An 18,054-nucleotide genomic window follows, 5' to 3' on the forward strand; every position below is an offset into this window, starting at 1 on the left:
CGGCCAGTGCGCAGGGCCAGCAGTGAATGTGACCATTTTGTCTTTGTGTCTGCACCTCAACAACTGAATGAGTGCCAGCACTGGGGGTTTCGGTGATGCTGCTGTCTGCCCAGCAGGATATGGAAGGAGTTCACTCCATCACTTCCCATGGGCTCCTGGAGGATGGCTGATAACCAAGTCTTCCAGGCATCAGTGTCACAGATTTCTCAGAAATAAGATACCATATTACATTTTCTTATGCAATGCTGGTCTTAAACCATATTATTAGGATACAAGCAGCAAGGATAAAAGCCTTAACGATGCACATCATAAAACTGCAATGAAATAGATCTTATTAGAATTAATAAATTGAATCAGCTATAGGATTCTGTAATCCCCCACGATGTTTTATGACAAGAAAGCTCCTAAAAATAGCAGCTGCTCATTGAAATTCTAAAGCATAATGCACTAGAAAGTATTCCTATGGATGAGATGTCAAAAGGAATGACTGAGTTACATGGATGCTTGGGCTCCTATCTCATCTCGGTATTGCATGGTATTTTTTCAATGGTCAAAACTAGATAATATTAGCTTGTGCAACCTGGTTTCACTTAATAACAAAAGAATTATTTAATGCATTAGGAAATGGTTTTCATGTTTAATAAAAAAAGGTAATGGCATTTTGCTGAGAAATGGTATGATGACGCTTTGGTTTAAATGGGAACACAGGTGACATTCAGAATGAACCTTTTCCAGCTTAAAGCGGAAGATTAAACTGTCATATGAATGTAAAATAAACATTGCATATATTTAATGCAAAAAGCAGCATCCTTGCAACTGGCAGTAAATTTGCCACTTTCCAAAATATTTTAGGTATTTGACATTACACATTTTGCTTTTTATGGAAGAATCACAAATGAGGAAGAAATGGGAAGGTTGTCTTGCTGTCCAACGTTACCTGCAGAGATTGAATTTACATCAGTACCTTATATGTAAGAGAAACAACTTGAAGGACAGGACTGATGGTGCAAAAGTTGTGCTTTGCTTAATATTAACCTAACAAAAGCTTGTGCCAGCATTCATTCGGCTTAACTATAGACCCATAAAAGAAGTGACTAAGTTGAGAGTCCACATTTCCACCCAGTGGAGACAGAAATGTATCTATTTGTCTCCACTGACTATTGGGAATCTAAACTAGCTCTAGCTATACTCCCCACTTCATCCTTTCTGCTAAATTAGGGAAAGAAGATGACATTCCGGCCTAAAAGCCTTTATTCTTAAATACAAATATTAAGTCAACAATAAAGAATAAATTCCCTTAATTTTGACTTGAGTTCTCCACTTTGGCACCCAGCACTCTGCTCTAACAGACACCCTGTGTCTCGGGTGGCAATAGTACCACTCTTCCTTCCTACTATTCCTGTCACTTCTGAGGCCATATTTTTATAGGCCACACTTCCAAGGAAAACAAAACTGAACACTTTTCAGATTCAGATACAGAAAAGAAATCAATGACATAGCTAAAAACATGTCACCTGCAACACTGAAAGTACAATTTAGCATAATGAGTTCATTTGCTATTTGGCTTCATTGCCAATCAACTGATTTAGGCCTTGACTTCCCACTAGATATGTCAAATTTCATCTAATTGCACATGCTATGGAATTGAACTGGGCAAAACAGGGAATCATAGAATGTGTTGGGTTGGAAGGGACCTTCCAAGGTCATCTAGTCCAACCCCCCTGCAGTAAGCAGGGACATCTTTAACTAGATCAGGTTGCTCAGAGCCTCATCAAGCCTGGCCTTGAATGTCTCCAGGGATGGGGCCTCCACCACCTCTCTGGGCAACCAGTTCCAGTGCCTCACCACCCTCAGTGTAAAGAACATCTTCCTAATGTCCAATCTAAACCTACTCCGCTCTAGTTTAAAACCATTACCCCTATGAAGAAATAATGTATCTGTGAGTTTTACTTCTCTTGGGGGAATTATGAAATTAATTAAATTCCCCAGTCTTCTTTGGTTAGATCTACCGGGTGCAATGCAGCGTCGTGTCAGAGATTTCTGAGATCGCACAGAGCAACCTGACGTCTCTGTCTGGTGCTGCACAGGGCTGAGGAGAGATACCAGCCTGAGTCCCCAGCTACAGGATTGCTCCATCAGCGTGAGAGTCAGCGTGGGCTAATGAAAAGTCAACGCAAAGGTCTCAGCAACTGTTGGCATGAGCCTTCTAAACATAACTCCTGTCTTTTAGTATTAAAGACACAAATCCTTACATGTGTGTGGTCAGGCAGACTCACCAGCGAGGGGCAGGGGTCATCCCATTGTTTGGCTTTTACAGAAGTGATACTTTGTATCATTAACAAGAACAATGATCTGCTGACCTTTTAATTTCAGTCACGTGATTTTGAAAATATTTCCTTTTTTTCCATGTGTAGGAAATGTAGGAATTATATTTTATATTTTCCTGCAAATAGCTCTCTCTTATGTGTCTGCAAGGAGGGCCTGTATTTACAATTAAAGTACCTTACTGGTGCTAACACAAGACAGTCCTTACAGTGAACAGAAAAGTTTCTGAAGCCACCTGCTTTCTCGAAGGCTGTTCTTGTGAGGTAAAACTGGAACAACCACATTATAGATACGTGAAAACTGATGTCTAATAATGATTATGAATCATACTGCAAATCATCCTATGCCATCGGGTTGTAATGCAGAATAATACATTTGTCATTTTCTGGTTCTGAAATGGGGGGGATTTACACCCACACGTGCACAAACTTCATCTATATAGCTTGTTCTGCACTGCTGTTGTAATATCTTCGGAGACTACTACAAGATAATATAATGAAGCTTCATATAATCTGATGTAGTGGTGTCACGTAAATTAAAGTAGACATCTTACTTCGTCAATATTGCAGGCAGGATGTGAACACTCAATAACAGGAATATTATCACCGGTATAAATGAAATATTAATGGAAAAGTGCATATAAGCACCAGAAGAAAGAGTCTTAGAATAATGGTCTGTGATTTGAATGAAGAACATTTGGTCACAGCAATAAAATTGAGGAAAGTGTTCCTTACATCAAGACCAGGCGGCCTTCACTCGCATAAAAACACAGCACAGACAGATAGTGAGTGGAACACCCTCTAAATCTGACAACAGGAGGATGACTGCAAGGTTACAGCACATCACTTATGCCTTTCCTTTTCCCACCAAGGAAACATCCTGTAGGCATAATGATGTATACATTCCAAACAAGCAAAAACAGATACTGACCTTGCCTAAGATTACAGAGGTTGAAATAAGTAAGGTTCCGAGGCAAAGAACCGCGCTGTAACAACTGCTGATTCCTAACGGTTGTAAGAGATCTGTTCAAAAAATAGTTCAGCAAGAAGAACCCAAGCGATATGATGACAACTTGCTACTTCGTGTTCCTTATTCTCTGTGTTGCTCACAAATGATCCTGGCCAGACCACTTGAACACACACATCTTGATGCTTTCTACATGCGTGTGAGTTAATGAAATCTATGAGAGAATGAGCAGGAGTGGATAAAATCAACATACTTGGAGATTCACCTTCCCCTTCCATAACGTCTGTAATTGTCATACTAATTTCCTACAAGGAGAACTGAGTAAACCGTATGTTGTCAAAATCAGAGGTTCATTTTTTTCCCTCATCTCCTCAGTAGCAAAATAACCACCCTGATCTCTCTGCAGCGGGGCGCGTGCAGGAGAACAAGTTGTTCCTGCTAGATGGTGACACCACAAACCTCGGCGTTAATATAGGTCTGGCCAAAATGTTCTGGATTAGTATTAGGATTAGGAAACAAGCAAAGGCAGATTACACTGAACAGGACTCAAGTCTAATTAAAAAAGAGAAGGAATATTAAGACAATATTTGGGTGTACAGGGACAGAGTTAGGAATGCCAAGGAAGGTCCATCAGCAGCAAAAAGGCAACTAGGGAAAATGTGGGCCTGCTGCTAAACAGACATGGACAACATGGAAAAGGCTGGGATACTTGATGCCTTCTTTGCCTTGGACTTGGCTGATAATCCCAGGTCCCTGAGATGACAGGGAAAGCCTGGAGCAAGGAAGACTTACCCTTGGTGGGGGAAGATCAAGTTAGGGAACATTTGAGCAAAGTGGCCGAATGCAAGTCCGTGGGACCTGGTCAGTGACTGGATTTGACATGAATAAATAACGGTGCTGCAGTCTGTGCTATTTCCATTTTCCAGTTGTTAGAAAGAGCAGTAGCCAAGTGCTCTTTTTTGTGTGTGAATTTATGCACTTTGGAAAGAAGACGCCTAAGTAATTACAGTAGTTCAGGCTAATTTCTCTCTCTCTTTTAGATGGTATTAAAGACAAGGAAATATTGGTGGCTGAAAATCTCATAAATCTATAAATCTATAAGAACAACTACAAGGTCTAAGACTGCAAGACAGCATTTCCTGGAATAACTGGAAACAGGATAAAACATTGACCCATATAAAAATAAGTCCCTTTTACACATGGATATATACACCTGTAGACTGACACGTACACACCTGCATACATAGACACATTCCAAACTTGTATATGTCTCATCCTTAAAACAAGCAGTGATTAAAACTGACAAAATACTCTTTTTCTACTAATAATTAAAATTACTATGCAGAAGGATTTTCATTTATGTACCATAAACCCCAATAATTTAAATAAAACAGAGAAATTATTATTTCACCTAAAATTTGAATGACTATTCTGCTCATGCAGAATTCTGGAATATTTCTATTTTCAGCAACACTAGTATTTTTTTTTCCCAAATAACAATATTAAATAATGATTTAAAGATGGTTAATTTAATTCTCAGGGAATTATTTACAAAGTTGAGATGATCTTTTTTGAGGTTTTTCACTCTCCACTTCAATTTCATAAACTTTTACAATTACAATTTTATTACTTTTCTCTGTTTTACATCAAATTTTTTAGATTAAATCCATCATTAATTAGCTTAGTTGATCTGGTTCCTGAATAAGAACAAAATAATTGCAAGATTTTCTGGTTTTAATAATGGAATTTCAGTGTTCATTAAGCTTCTTAGTAAACTATTATGAACACTGCACTTTAAAAATTACACTACCACTCATTTATTTTATTGTAGAATCATACATTACATCACTCAAGTTACTCCTCAAGAAAAACAACACTGCATTTGCATCAAACTGATTATCACTGTGTTATGTTGCTTAGATACTGTAAATTTCAAGTTTAATGCATTTTATGTAGGCATTTTACTAGCAAATAGCAAGCACTGCTTACAAATACATACTCAGAAAACATTTGTTATAATTTGCAATTTGCAACCTATTATGGAGAAGGAACAGTGTAGTTTCTCGACACAAGGTTTTATATGTTCAGCAATATTAAACCTTTATCAAAATATTCAACACATACCTGTTCCCAGGCAAAGACATGTTGATTGAAGTAGAACTGAATTTGTTCATTGGCAATGTTGATACAGAGTTGTTCAAAAGAGTTTTTTTTGAAATTCTCAAAGCCAAAGATATCAAGAATTCCAATGTTCAAACCATCATCGTTTCCACTGCAAAGATTAAATAAACTTTCTATTGTTGCATCTTTATTTTACAGTGACTAGCTTCATTATTATTTCACAAAAGGAAATAATGGGCCAAATCTTTACGCCACTTAAACAGAATAATGTTTGCTAAACCAGCTATCTCTTAAATTTTTGTTTGAAATAGAATAAATGCACATAAATTCAAAGATGACTGTATTTGCAGACCAGATACACTGAATCACATAATGACCGAGTCAATTGATAAGTGTATAGAGGACTTAAATTTATATTTTTAAACTAGTATTTGCTAGTTAATATTCTATTGTAAAAAACTGACTGCACTACAGGAACAACATGGAGTTCTTTTTGTTTCTCTTGTCATAAAACAGGCTTTACTCACCAGCATCTTGAAATCAAAGATTGCTGTCATTAAATATGATTCCTTCACATTATTTACTCACAACAATTACAAATGCTTCTTTTAACGTGAAAATCAAAAGAATGTATAGCTAGACCTTTTATGCATCAAAATAACTATTTTAAGTATTGGAGCGTGGTATGAATTTAAATTACCAATTAAGTTCCAGAGAAGTAGTACTAGTGAAAACTTCAGTTTGAAATTTTAGCTTAGGCATTCTGAGAGATATGTGGTCATTTCTGCAGCTGGAAAAAAGCTCTAATATTTGTATTTATCTGCAGAAACAAAAAATTAAGAGGATATAATTTTATATCAAACTGAAGTTGACATTAGCATTTTTTCCTAGTTAAATTAAAAAGACTAAACCACATTCTACCTATAAAAACCCTTTGAGGAGGTATCTGTAACCACTTGTTTTTTTCCCCCATAAAAAGTGTAGGAAATCAGATCTGAATAACCAGCCTCAAGATACTCATGAACAGAACTTGAACCCCTTTGAGAAGCCCATCTCAAAAACGGAAGCGTTTCATTGTGGAGGAATCAAAGGTATTTATTGATTTTGACCTGCATTTGGTGACTGTCTTATCTGTCTGGAAATTACATTTTTAGTGAATAAACTGCTGAAATTTGTCTGCCCCATTCCTTCCCAAAGCTAATTACAAGAAAAATAGGAAATACAAATTATTTTACTACCACAAAAACAAAGCAGACTTCTGGTTTTGGGTTGTTTTTTTTTGTATAGTGAACATTTCAGGTCAAATTTTCTCCCTCCTCACCAGAACAATAAGTATACAATTTCCAAAGGGCTCTGTAACAAGCAGTGCAGCATGCACTTTATCCTATCACTTACTTATTAAAAGTTCTGTTTATTGCTGCCCTGCTGTAACCAAATATTTGAAAATTCACTATGAATAGGATAAAACAGTCTTTTTTAACATGGTGGTGTCATAAACAAAAAGATAGCAGAGAAAAGTAGATAAGAACACTAGTAGATGGTGTTATTCCCACAGAAAATCTCTCTTTATTCTGGAAAAGCGTCTTTTACCTTAAATGTTTGTCAGGTTTGAGTAAAGTGTTGATGCGATTGACTATCCAGCTAAAAAGGCGCCCGTACAGTGCTTTTGCCATGGCATCTCTGACGTCAGTGGCTTTCTCCACAGTGTTGGGACGAATAATTGTTTCTCCTCGAGTCACTACACAGTGAGAGGTGAGGGCCTCTTGCAGTTCATCTGCCTGAATACACAGCAAGGACGCACCTAGGAAGGAAGGTCACAGGCACAGCTCAGAGGCAGTCTTTGGAAGGAAAAATAGGCATTTTTGCAATCAAGGCTGCAAGAGCAACGTATTATGAATAAGGGCCAAATAAAAGTCTTGAGCTATGACTAATGAGGGTGTTCACACCAAACAGCTGTCAGTATCTAATTTAGTCACCAGCCTTCCTAGCTTCCACTGCAGTCAATGAGTAAGTGATTCAAAGCAGAGGCATTTAGGTTCTAAATGGCTTTATCAAGAAGGCTATTTCTCCAAACCGTCTGTGGAGAAATGCTAGGGAACCTAAGTGTCAATGTCAGGAGTCTGTAAGTTGAGAGGTGTGAATATCCTTCTTGGTTATAATCCATCCATATAAGTCACTGCTGTCCTCCTTTTGCTCCAAAAAAGGCGGCTTCTTTCCCAGTATATTTCTATCTATGGCAGGAAAACGTGTAAGAAGATAGCACGAAGACTCCATTATCTCCCCAGCTGTAATTACTGAGAGACCATCAGCTTCCTTGAGAATCTTTGCCCCTTTCCCTCCTCTGCCTCCCTGCAGCCTATAATGTAAGGTATCCCTTGCAAAGAATTAGTGAGCCATATTTCAACAGGCACATATGGGGAACAAGTAATGAGTATCTGAGAGAGAAACTGTGCAAAAAACTATTCAAAGTGGTAATGATGTTCTCCATCAAATGTTCAAATAACCTTGGAAAAATTCCAAAGATTTTCTTTTCAGGCATCTGCAGTATTAGTCATGTTTCCTGAATGCCAGTGAACTGGTTAGTCAAATAAGGTGCATGACATAGACAATTTTTTCTTGTTCTATTTGAATTCAGGTGCGCTTGGAATTAATCTATCTCCAGCATTTAATTTTTCTTGCAAAATTTCCATGTGAATACAGTTTTCACTGATAACTCTCTTGCAATAAAAGGAATTTGCTATCAAAACACTAAATGAAAACAATCTTAAATCAAGAAAAAACACTCACAATTCTCAAGGGCTACTGGATTGGAAATGTTGCTCTTGTCAATCATATGTTCAGACACCACTGCAGAAAATTCAATGTTACCCACATTTAAAATGGCAGCCAGGACACTGTACACGCTTCCAAGTTCCTGCAAAGTATATTAAAAAAGATACAACACTTAATAGCCAGACAGATTTGTCACTTTGGTTTGTGTGATGGGCATGGACGGGTATTGTTTTCTAAGCCGGGAACAATCACTGCCTCTCTCTTGTCTGCCACACGCCCACGACTTTTAGGAATACTTTTCTCAGCATAGTCTTTCAAGTGTAAGACACCCAAAGAGTGCAAGACAAACTAGAGCCTAATCTCTCTTCTATACTTGTCTACAGGACAGGACTGACATGGAGTAGGGGAAGCACAAAACAGTGGTGAGCGTAATCCTCTTACACAGGAGGAATTCAGAGGTTATTTATATCCATGCTTCACTGCGTCTGCAGGCATAACCCTGTCTAAAAATGTAATAACTAGATCAACAAAAATATAAAAACATCTGCATCTGCGTTACAAAGGTCTGCAACAGCTCCCACCAACGTCATCATAAAAACTTTCACCAGGAGAAGAATGAGACGTCATATCTCTGATTTGGCAAAGCACTTTACCCTTCAAAATGTCACATAGGAACTGTGTATTCACCAAAGCACTTTGGTATGGACTTTATTTAAATATATTTAAATTTCAAAGTATTTAGTAGGTTCTGAAGGGGATTCTGTCTTGAAAAAGGGCTAATATTAGTCTTGACAGTGAAGGGATATATACAGTTAATGATTTTAAGTACTTATATATGACAAATAAAATCCTATTTGCAATTAATGAAATAACGCTTTCATTGCAGGTTTGACTTGGATTTAAACAGCAAATTTTCATCTGAACTGTGAAGGTTTATCAGTATACTTGATCGTCCCTCAGGATTTCCTACTCAGAAGTGCTGAGGTGCTCCTGTAAAACAAACTAGTTTTTAATCTGGAATCTGTGATACGATGTATTCTGAGGCAGGCAGCAACAGTATATTTTATAAATAGCAGTTTTAGAAGTTTTATAGTAGTTTTATAAGAAGCAGTTTTGTAATGATACACTTCTCATAATTGCGCAGCATTTTATCCCTACTATTCAATAGTTTGCTGGTATCATGTCAGGCACCATTTACTCAGATAAAGTTCTTAATTGCTCTAGAATACTTGATCTTGTTTCCAACACTTTCAGAAGTTAATCTAGCAGTTAATAAATTAATTATTCCAGTGACAGCAAGACAAACTAGATAAGCTTAATCTAAAAAATTATGCTCAGAATAACCAGTGCGCAGTTTACCTAGGTTTTAAGCAATCATTTTCATGTTAAGCTTAGGGATGCAGATGAAATGCAAAGAAATGGATAGCTTAACTTCTGCCATTATGCTGTACAGAATGTATAGCTGCTGACATTTTGGTGCCCTTTTCCAGTGTATTTAAAATCTGGCTTGATCTGTCTCATACAGCACGATTATTGTTCACCTCGGGCAGTTCTTTCCTATTAATTTTGCCATGGAGCCTGAAATAAAGCAGTGTGATTTTCAAACAGGGAGTATGGACAGTAGTTACTATTAAAGCCTGCCAGTCAGTTCAAGACATATTTCAAAGAAATAAAGCCTTGTTTAGGTCTCAGTTTTAATTGGAGTGGACAAGATATTCTGTCCAAGGTTTTCTGCCAATAAAACATGGAACATGCTTATACAGAACCTCCTCTGTGCATTGCGATAAATGTCAAAGCTTAAGGCTGCATTACTAAAAACCGAACTTAGAAAAGGAACTCATTGTCCTACAGTATCTTTTTCTCACTGAAAATAAATTGTCTCTACACATGTACCCTATATCAGAACCTCAGTGGGGGAAGAAGACTCCTTTGGTCCTTCACTCTTGCAAACAGCCGCAGAGAGGCTCATTCACCCCGTGGAGAATGTATGACAGGCTAACGTGGATGGGCCTCACGTGGAACCACAGTAAGATTGCCTGTGGTACTCAACCTGCTTTTGAAACTGTGGGAGTTCTACAGGTAGATAATTCTTCACAGATTCAGCTCACAGTGGCTTGCTGAGTTAATCAAGTGAAGATGCACGCTAGAAGTGCACAATGCAGCCAGTGACCTAGTTCTAACTGGATCTTCAATATGGTCTTCTCTTTTGAATGATCAGGATTACTGTTTCCATCCATCAAAGTGAACAAAAGAACTGGGAACAAAACCAGACTTGCTTCTTTTCGTGATATAAATTAGGACTTATCAAGGTCTCCGGTGCTGTGACAAAACTGCTATCAGTGCTGAACTGTGCATATCCTTCCACGCTGCTTCTGGAAAGCTGAAAGTAGAGGTGTGAAAGGATGTGATGGTGCAGGTGTGATATTACTAAGTGCAGCTGTGAATAAGCATGTAGAGGCGAAAGAGACCGTGAACTCCGCTGCTACTACGACTTAATGCAAAATGAATATGAAGAAACAGAATATGCGAATAAATTTTTCCTGCTGGCTATTCAAATATTTACATTGAGGGAAGCCAAAATATTTAACTGAAGTGAGTAATTTTCTGTGAAAAGCTACTTACAACATGCGGTTTCGTCAAAGAAATTAAAACATACACCCATTCTGCAGCACTAGTGCTGTATTTCACAGATACGGTATGGATCATCTACTATCGTTTGTGATAAAGTCAGTGGTAAACTACATCTGTGATGCACCACTTCTTCTAAGAAGAGAGAACTAGGGTGCAGGATGGGGTTTCCTTCCCTTGCATCCTACTTTATAAATCCAGAGGCCTGTTTTTATTTTAATTATATGAAAGACAGCCTGAGGAGCGGGGTTTAATGGCCAGCAGAGCAATGATATGAGATCATAAAGAAAGAATGGGTTCAGTTAATGTTTAGTGATGAGATTCACTCCAAAGGGATGTAAAAACTTCATTCGACTTTGCCCCTGGAATTGTGCAAATGTATTGAGTTCATCAAAACTCAGATCAACTCAATGAATTTTTAGAACTCTCACTCTGGACTTCATCTTAAAGCAGAGATGAGGCTCATATTCACAGGCCTAAAATTATGGGCTAATAAATAGTTACAACATCATATTCTATGCATTTAATTTGCATAAGTCTTTTTTTCCCAATTACTCAGCTGTGCTTGTGTTCACTGATTTCAAAGTCTTGTTGACTAATACCATTTTATTACTTTATCAATGCCTTGAAACATTAAAAATTTAAACGTGGTAATATAACAGTAAGTTGACCATGCAATATCTTAAAACATAAACACACTACTGCTGAAGGAAGAAAATAACAAGGGAGATTATCTGAATGCTTTAGTAAGTTTTTCCTGATTAAGGTAGCCATTAAAGATCACCAAAAAAAAGGGTTATCAGCACTCACCTCCAGTGTAAAACCTATGACTTTGAAGCACTGTTCAATTAATTCAAACTGAGACTTATAAAAGCTATTGTTCATGAAATCTTGCACTATTCTGAAATGATCATTTTGCAGATATCTGAAAGAGTTGATGGATACAGAGTTAGAATGTAAATGAGGCTGAGAATTCAACTACACTGCATTTTTTAGTAATCAATTTATGTAAAAATAAACTGCATTACCTGGGAGGTCTATATTCTGGCAGTTTATAATGTGCCAGTTTTTTCTTTTCCGCCAGACCAGCATAAATATAATAAAAAATATGGAAATTTTTCTCTCCTCTGAAACAACAGAAACAACAAACTGGTTTACTAATGTAACTACATTACATTTACTGATGACATACTTGCTATTATTAAATGTTGTTTTAATAACAGGCAAGGTTCATGCAAACTGAGAGAGGACTCTGAAAGAAGCTTTATCACACAAGTTCCTGTGAAGTGAACACCCTTTCTGTGCTGCTGTGTGTTTGTCCTGAAGCTGCCAGGGCGGCTGCTCGATGCTACAAGCAGCTAAACGCTGCTCTGCCTTTGATGCAGTCGGTAGATGCTGGGTGAGATCTTGCGCGTTGCTCACCCACCCGCAGTAAATGGGCTGCTTAACTCCAGTTATTTTAAAAAATCTTCTGACCGTGGGAGAGCTATACACTCTTGATTCACTGAATCCAGTGTGTTTGCTGTGTCCTTTAGCCCTGAACCTAAAAAGCACATAAGCAGACATTCAGCAAAGAACCTGATGACTTGGCATGCTTTGCTGAGAAGTTAGGTGCACAAACCCAGGACACAAAGTTTAGTTGCACATCCGAGCTTCCTGTGCACCTTATAAGGAACAACTGAATGCTTAGGTGGAAATTTGCAACCACCACTGAACCTTGAGATGGCCAAATCAGTCACCATGAAATGGCAAAAAGGAATTGTGTTCAAATCCCTGATTTCTGCATGAGCTGAGGCGTGTGTCTCAGAAGCACCTTCTGTGAAATGGGGTGAGAGCTCAGTGCACTCCTCTCTGCGTGGGGGTGCCAAGATCAGAGTCCAGTGCCAACTTAGTTCGCACATTTTACTGTGGACAGTCAGCAGTGGAAAACAAGACCAATTTACAGGGTAGGAGCAGATCCTTTATCTTCCCCCTCAGTGTCTTAACCATTAGGTTGCATAGCCGTGCCTTGCACGCCCTCTGAAACCTCACTGCGTCCTGATGGTTTCTTGCAAAGGTAGGGGGACCTGCGGGTTCAAAATCTCTTGGTTTGAAGTGGGTCTGGAACTTAGGTCTGCCATTTTCTGGGTAACCAGTCATAGGATTTCTGCAAAACGTCAGTCTTAGCTCTCCATGTGAGTTTGGGAGTCATGTTCTCCCAGAAGAGCAGAAGAGGCTGCCCTTGCAATGCGGGTGCTATGTCACTATGGCACGGCCATATTGACCAGCCACACAGAGACCTCAGTGAAGAGAAGAACACGCCTGACACAAACAGTTTCAGGCGTGTTCTGGAAGTTCATGCCTCAAAATTTAACCTCCTAGAGTGGCTCTTATGCTAAACACTTTGGTGGCATTTTCTTGTGAATTCAGACATCTAAACATCTACCTAAACAGCACTGGAGGCACGGAAAGGCTTTGCTGACTTCTTGTGTCATTATGTGGCTAAATATAAATACAAACTGACAGCCACAGAACAAACCCATGAAAAGTTATGAAAAAATGTGCTATTTTAAGGAAAAATCTGATTTTATTCTGAAAAAGCAGTTTCTGTGTTTATGTTCAATGGGGGAAAAAAACACCATGTCATAAAATTGCCTCTAACTTTAAATTGGTTATTGAAATATTCCAAGTGATACTTAGATGTTCTTCATACCACAAACTGACAACAGACAACAAGGTCATGCAGAACTACAAAAAGAGTAAAAATGAATAAGAGATAAGCAGGGGGAAAAATTTAAATTAGTGACAACATCCCTTGTCTCAAACTCTGGTTTTGATATTGTTATTATGGCAGAAATAGAGTTGCCAAAATATTTGTTATCTGGATGTGCTATATATTAGGCTGGAAAATATATATCAATAATTTAAATAAATTGGAAATGCCATTTAATTTTTTGTCATTTTATATTATGAGATACACATGACAGAGATGGATCTGTTCTGCATTTCGTCCATAACCCTTCATAAACAAATCCTACTAGATGCTCCAAAATGGAAAATGAGCACTTTGTAAACAAACAAAAAAAGTGCTACAATACCAGAGGAAACGTAGAGGGATCAACTACAAGTGATATACTTAACATGATACTGCAAAATTCCGCAAAGACATTTATAACTGAACTATTAGAAAGTTTTAAATTCTTCACGCATTCTGATACACTTTATATATCACATGTGCATTTTTATGACATTTGTTTAAATAACCCAGGAGGCAATGAAAAAAAGATCAGTAGTTTTTGGCTACCTTACAAATTTATAAGCTATTCATATACGATTTATAAGAAAAAATCCCAGTACTTTATTCATCTTCATGTTTTGATCCAACATAATTTTCTGCATTGTAGGCCTACTCTGTAACCCACAAATTAGGTCATGTATAATTTTTATACTTACACTGCCTGGTGGACAACTCTGGATTTTTCAAGGAGATACTCTGAAATCTGAGCTCCTACTACAGTGCCACCACAAGTGAATTTCATTTCCAAATATTTCCCAAATCTGCTTGAGTTATCATTGATGATAGTGCCTGCATTCCCAAATGCTTCTACGAGATTATTCACCTGGAGGATCTTCTCCTGTAAAGTCCTGTTATTAGCCTGGATATGAAAAAATATATTGCTTAAAATTATCAGTAATCCTTGAAATGCATTCATTCTTAAGCATTTTTTTCCTCTTCTAGTTGGTATTGTGAAGCGTGACACCAACGGGGCAGCCATTCCCATGTGAATCATATGGGAAAGAAGGCACGTATATATCATGAAACCTATCAGAATATAGCAATCTGCAGAACTGATGGCTGGCTGGAAGAGATAACACACATAATGATAACAACAACACCAGAACTAATCAATTTCTGTGGTCCACCACTCTGAGCTGGCCGGCCTGCTTTTAGGATCCTTGTTAGCATCTGCTTACTGCTGCGCAGCACCACACCAATAGATCAGTTTGCTTGCATCTCACCTGGGACATGCAAAAATGGCATTTTATTTAGACAAATACAGTGGTCACTTCCCAGAACGACCTTGCTGCACTGACAGCAATCTGGTTGTGGAAGGAGGTGAAAAGTTAGAAGAGGATTTTATTTAGTACAGTTTGGGTGATTTGAAGACAATTAAACAAAGGACAGACTGAGTCACAGCCCTCACTGCAGCGGGCACTTCCTTGCAGAATCCCCAAAATATTTTCAAGTGACCCCAGTTCAGGAGGGAGGAAGGGGTAGACAGATCAGCATCACATTCCAATCTGACCTTGCAAAAATTCTTTGGAAAATGTATTACAGTCTCAGCCCCCTACCAATGCCCTGTCCGCAGGTTCAGTCGACTGGGCCTAAAATAGCGAAGCCTGAGAGAGGCATCCCCTTGGAAACATACCTTGCCCAGGACAGTGAGCTGCTGAACCAGAAGATGGGCACTTTGTGTCTTGCCAGCTCCACTTTCTCCAGAAATAACGATGCACTGCAGAGAACAAGAGCGTGAATCCAAGCTCATGACATATCTCTCAGCCTAGCAAAGGATATAATTAAGACATCTCATCTTTACCTGATCAGAGTTGTATGTCACCATGGACTGATAACCTATGTCAGCAACTGCAAAAATATGAGGAGGGTTGGCAGTCCTTTTCGCTCCAATATACAGTTTGGAATGCTAAGCATAAGAAAAATGAAAACATTATCAGTGTCCCTTAACAATTTTTTTTAATCAGAGTTTAGTTTTATTTTCAGATTAGTGTACAGCATGCTGAGGTTACCAGCAGTGATGTTTTCTGAGTGAGCTGTTAGTGCACTCACTATACCATGAATCTGTATATACTTAGTGCTATAAGAATTGCTAAAAAAAATGAAGCCCAATTTTGTATGGTGTCAGCCCTGATTATGCTATAAAACTCAAATTATTAGAAGAAAATTTAATGTTGCCAGACATCAAGGAACAACTTATAATTTCATTTTATTTGTACTTCACATCCTCTTAGTATTTCTGCATGATATTGATATCAAAACTTAAGATCTTTTCTGTACCTGTAGTATCTGATAATTAATAATGCCAAATTATTGTATGACCAGACTTTCATATCTGTCCCCTTTTTTAGAATGGGGAGGCGAATTCACATATGTTAAAATTTTACAGGGTTGCTTTGTGAATTGTTTGATCAATTTAATAGCTATGGCTTCCTCAGCTCTCTTGGGAGGAAATACCCCCAGCTTCTACCTCCATCCATTCACAGAAGTTCTCCATGGGAAGTGGAGGAGAAGAAATGCCCCCTCCCATAAAGAGGGGTAAGACTCACCTGAATAAATGCACTTATCTGTACAGATGCTACTTCTGAACTAGCTGCTATGAGCAGCTAGCGCCTTTACACTTCATGGGGTTCTAGTCAACAAATATCATAAAATTTAGCACAATTTATCTCATCCTAGAATGAATGTTGAAAGTCACTAGAAGAATAACAACCTCAAAAATCTTATTTCTATCCACTGATTAAAATGGATGACTTGCTCAGATATAGCTGTTTGCACTTTAGACATGATATAGACATGATCTACACTATAGACATAAAGGTATCAGGAATTAAAATTTTAGAGTCTTTAATTTCCATGTTGAAATTCAGCACATGATAAGGATGTGTGTTAACATGGACTTGAAGGGATAACTGCATTGGTAATTCTGTTTTTCAGAGTGAACTGAAGTAAATCCCAAGAATGGTCTTACTTTATACTTAACACAAATATTCATATTTTAACGGAAATCAGAGCTAGTTTAAAAGAACCAAACCTAGATTTTCATACCTGTGAAGAATAAATATCTATGTTCCGAAATGGATTGACAGCGATGAGAATGTCCCCAACGTACGTGTAGATCTGATCCTTGGCATAACCCTTCTGCAACTGCTCTGTTACTGTGTTCTGATGAAGAAAGAATAGGAACATGGAATCACATGGTGAAAAAAAAGAATATTAGGACAATGCATAAAATATTTATATAGTACAATGACTGAGGATAGAGAGAGAAGGTATTAATAGTCAGGAATGCAGCGGATCACGATTGAAAGTGGGTAACACTTTCAAACATACTGGCATTCCTAATTTCTTGCATCCAAACTCACAATATATACTTATAAATCCCCACGTGGCTGTAGAAAAATGAGTTAATAAGTCCTGCTTTAATTCAATTAATCAAAGGTTTCCATGAGACAGTCCTGTCTTCATTTCTAACTCTACAGCTTCATGTAACTCATCAAGCAAGAGCCATACGCTTGAATTCATAACTGCCATTACAGCTGCCCTAACATTACTCTCAGTTATGATAAAACACAGATGTTCAACTGTTTGGATCCTATTAATGTAAACAATCAGGCACCTTTCTATATTAACAACCAGTCTCTCCTGTGATTGTTCTTTGCTGCTGCAGAGCCAGTTCTCCCTGAACCAAGAAAAAAGAAGGGCTCATTAATGGCACACCCAATTTCCTGACATAATTTCCCTCAGCTTCTTCTGCATACAGAGCTGGGTACATAAAGTGCCTGGTTAGTTTTCCAACCAAAACAGGACATAGAGCTGGATGAAGAAATTCAACCCAGCCTTGAGACTATTATGAGGTATATGTGAAGATATTTAGGCTCTATTCCCACTGGAATAGAATGACCGGCAGTAAAGGACTACAGAAGGAATTGCTTTCCCTCCACATCCATCTGTTCCCAGTGTTGCGCACTGTGTTCTGGTGAATGCACTTAAAACCTGAATTCTCAACAGCTGAGGAGGTTACATTTCCTTTACAGGAAAACATTTGGAGAAAACTTTGGTTTTCCATTACCTTGATATACTCTTCCCTTTCTGGTTTTGACTAGCAGTCTTGCTAGCATATGGCTATTCCCAATATGAAAAAATTAGCTCAATTAGTATTAACTAAACATTAAACTACTATAACCAAGCTCTTGGATGAATGGAAGATGTTGTGTGAGCTGTTTGCATTATGTAGTTTACCAGCTCAAGAGCCACATTTAATATTCTGGACTGATGAAGATACAATATACCAGACAAGTTTTACAGTTCAGAGAATGTGAATTATAGTCTATGCACAGCCCGGTGGAGGAAGAATGACAGTAGTTTACAACCACTGATGGCCTCTAAGACCTGCAGATAATGTGCTTTGGCCTGATTCTTCTTTTTGGTTTTGAAGCTTGAAGCATAAACACAAGGCTTTCCCCCTC

General features: G+C 38.1%; 1 protein-coding gene across 1 annotated transcript in view; it reads right to left on the reverse strand.

Annotated features, from left to right (window-relative positions):
• The window catches only part of MYO3A (myosin IIIA), a 121,183-nt gene that overhangs the window by 39,294 nt on the left and 63,835 nt on the right, over positions 1-18,054 (reverse strand). Inside the window, exons 11-19 of the mRNA XM_074573422.1 lie at positions 16,634-16,750; positions 15,390-15,494; positions 15,222-15,305; positions 14,245-14,447; positions 11,841-11,939; positions 11,623-11,737; positions 8,200-8,326; positions 7,003-7,213; positions 5,416-5,563 (exon numbers count right to left, since the gene is read on the reverse strand). Of these exons, the coding sequence (XP_074429523.1) occupies positions 5,416-5,563; positions 7,003-7,213; positions 8,200-8,326; positions 11,623-11,737; positions 11,841-11,939; positions 14,245-14,447; positions 15,222-15,305; positions 15,390-15,494; positions 16,634-16,750 (1,209 nt within the window). The remainder of the gene's footprint in view (positions 1-5,415; positions 5,564-7,002; positions 7,214-8,199; positions 8,327-11,622; positions 11,738-11,840; positions 11,940-14,244; positions 14,448-15,221; positions 15,306-15,389; positions 15,495-16,633; positions 16,751-18,054) is intronic.

Source organism: Larus michahellis, chromosome 2 (assembly GCF_964199755.1).
Source record: "Larus michahellis chromosome 2, bLarMic1.1, whole genome shotgun sequence".
Taxonomy (NCBI): domain Eukaryota; kingdom Metazoa; phylum Chordata; class Aves; order Charadriiformes; family Laridae; genus Larus; species Larus michahellis.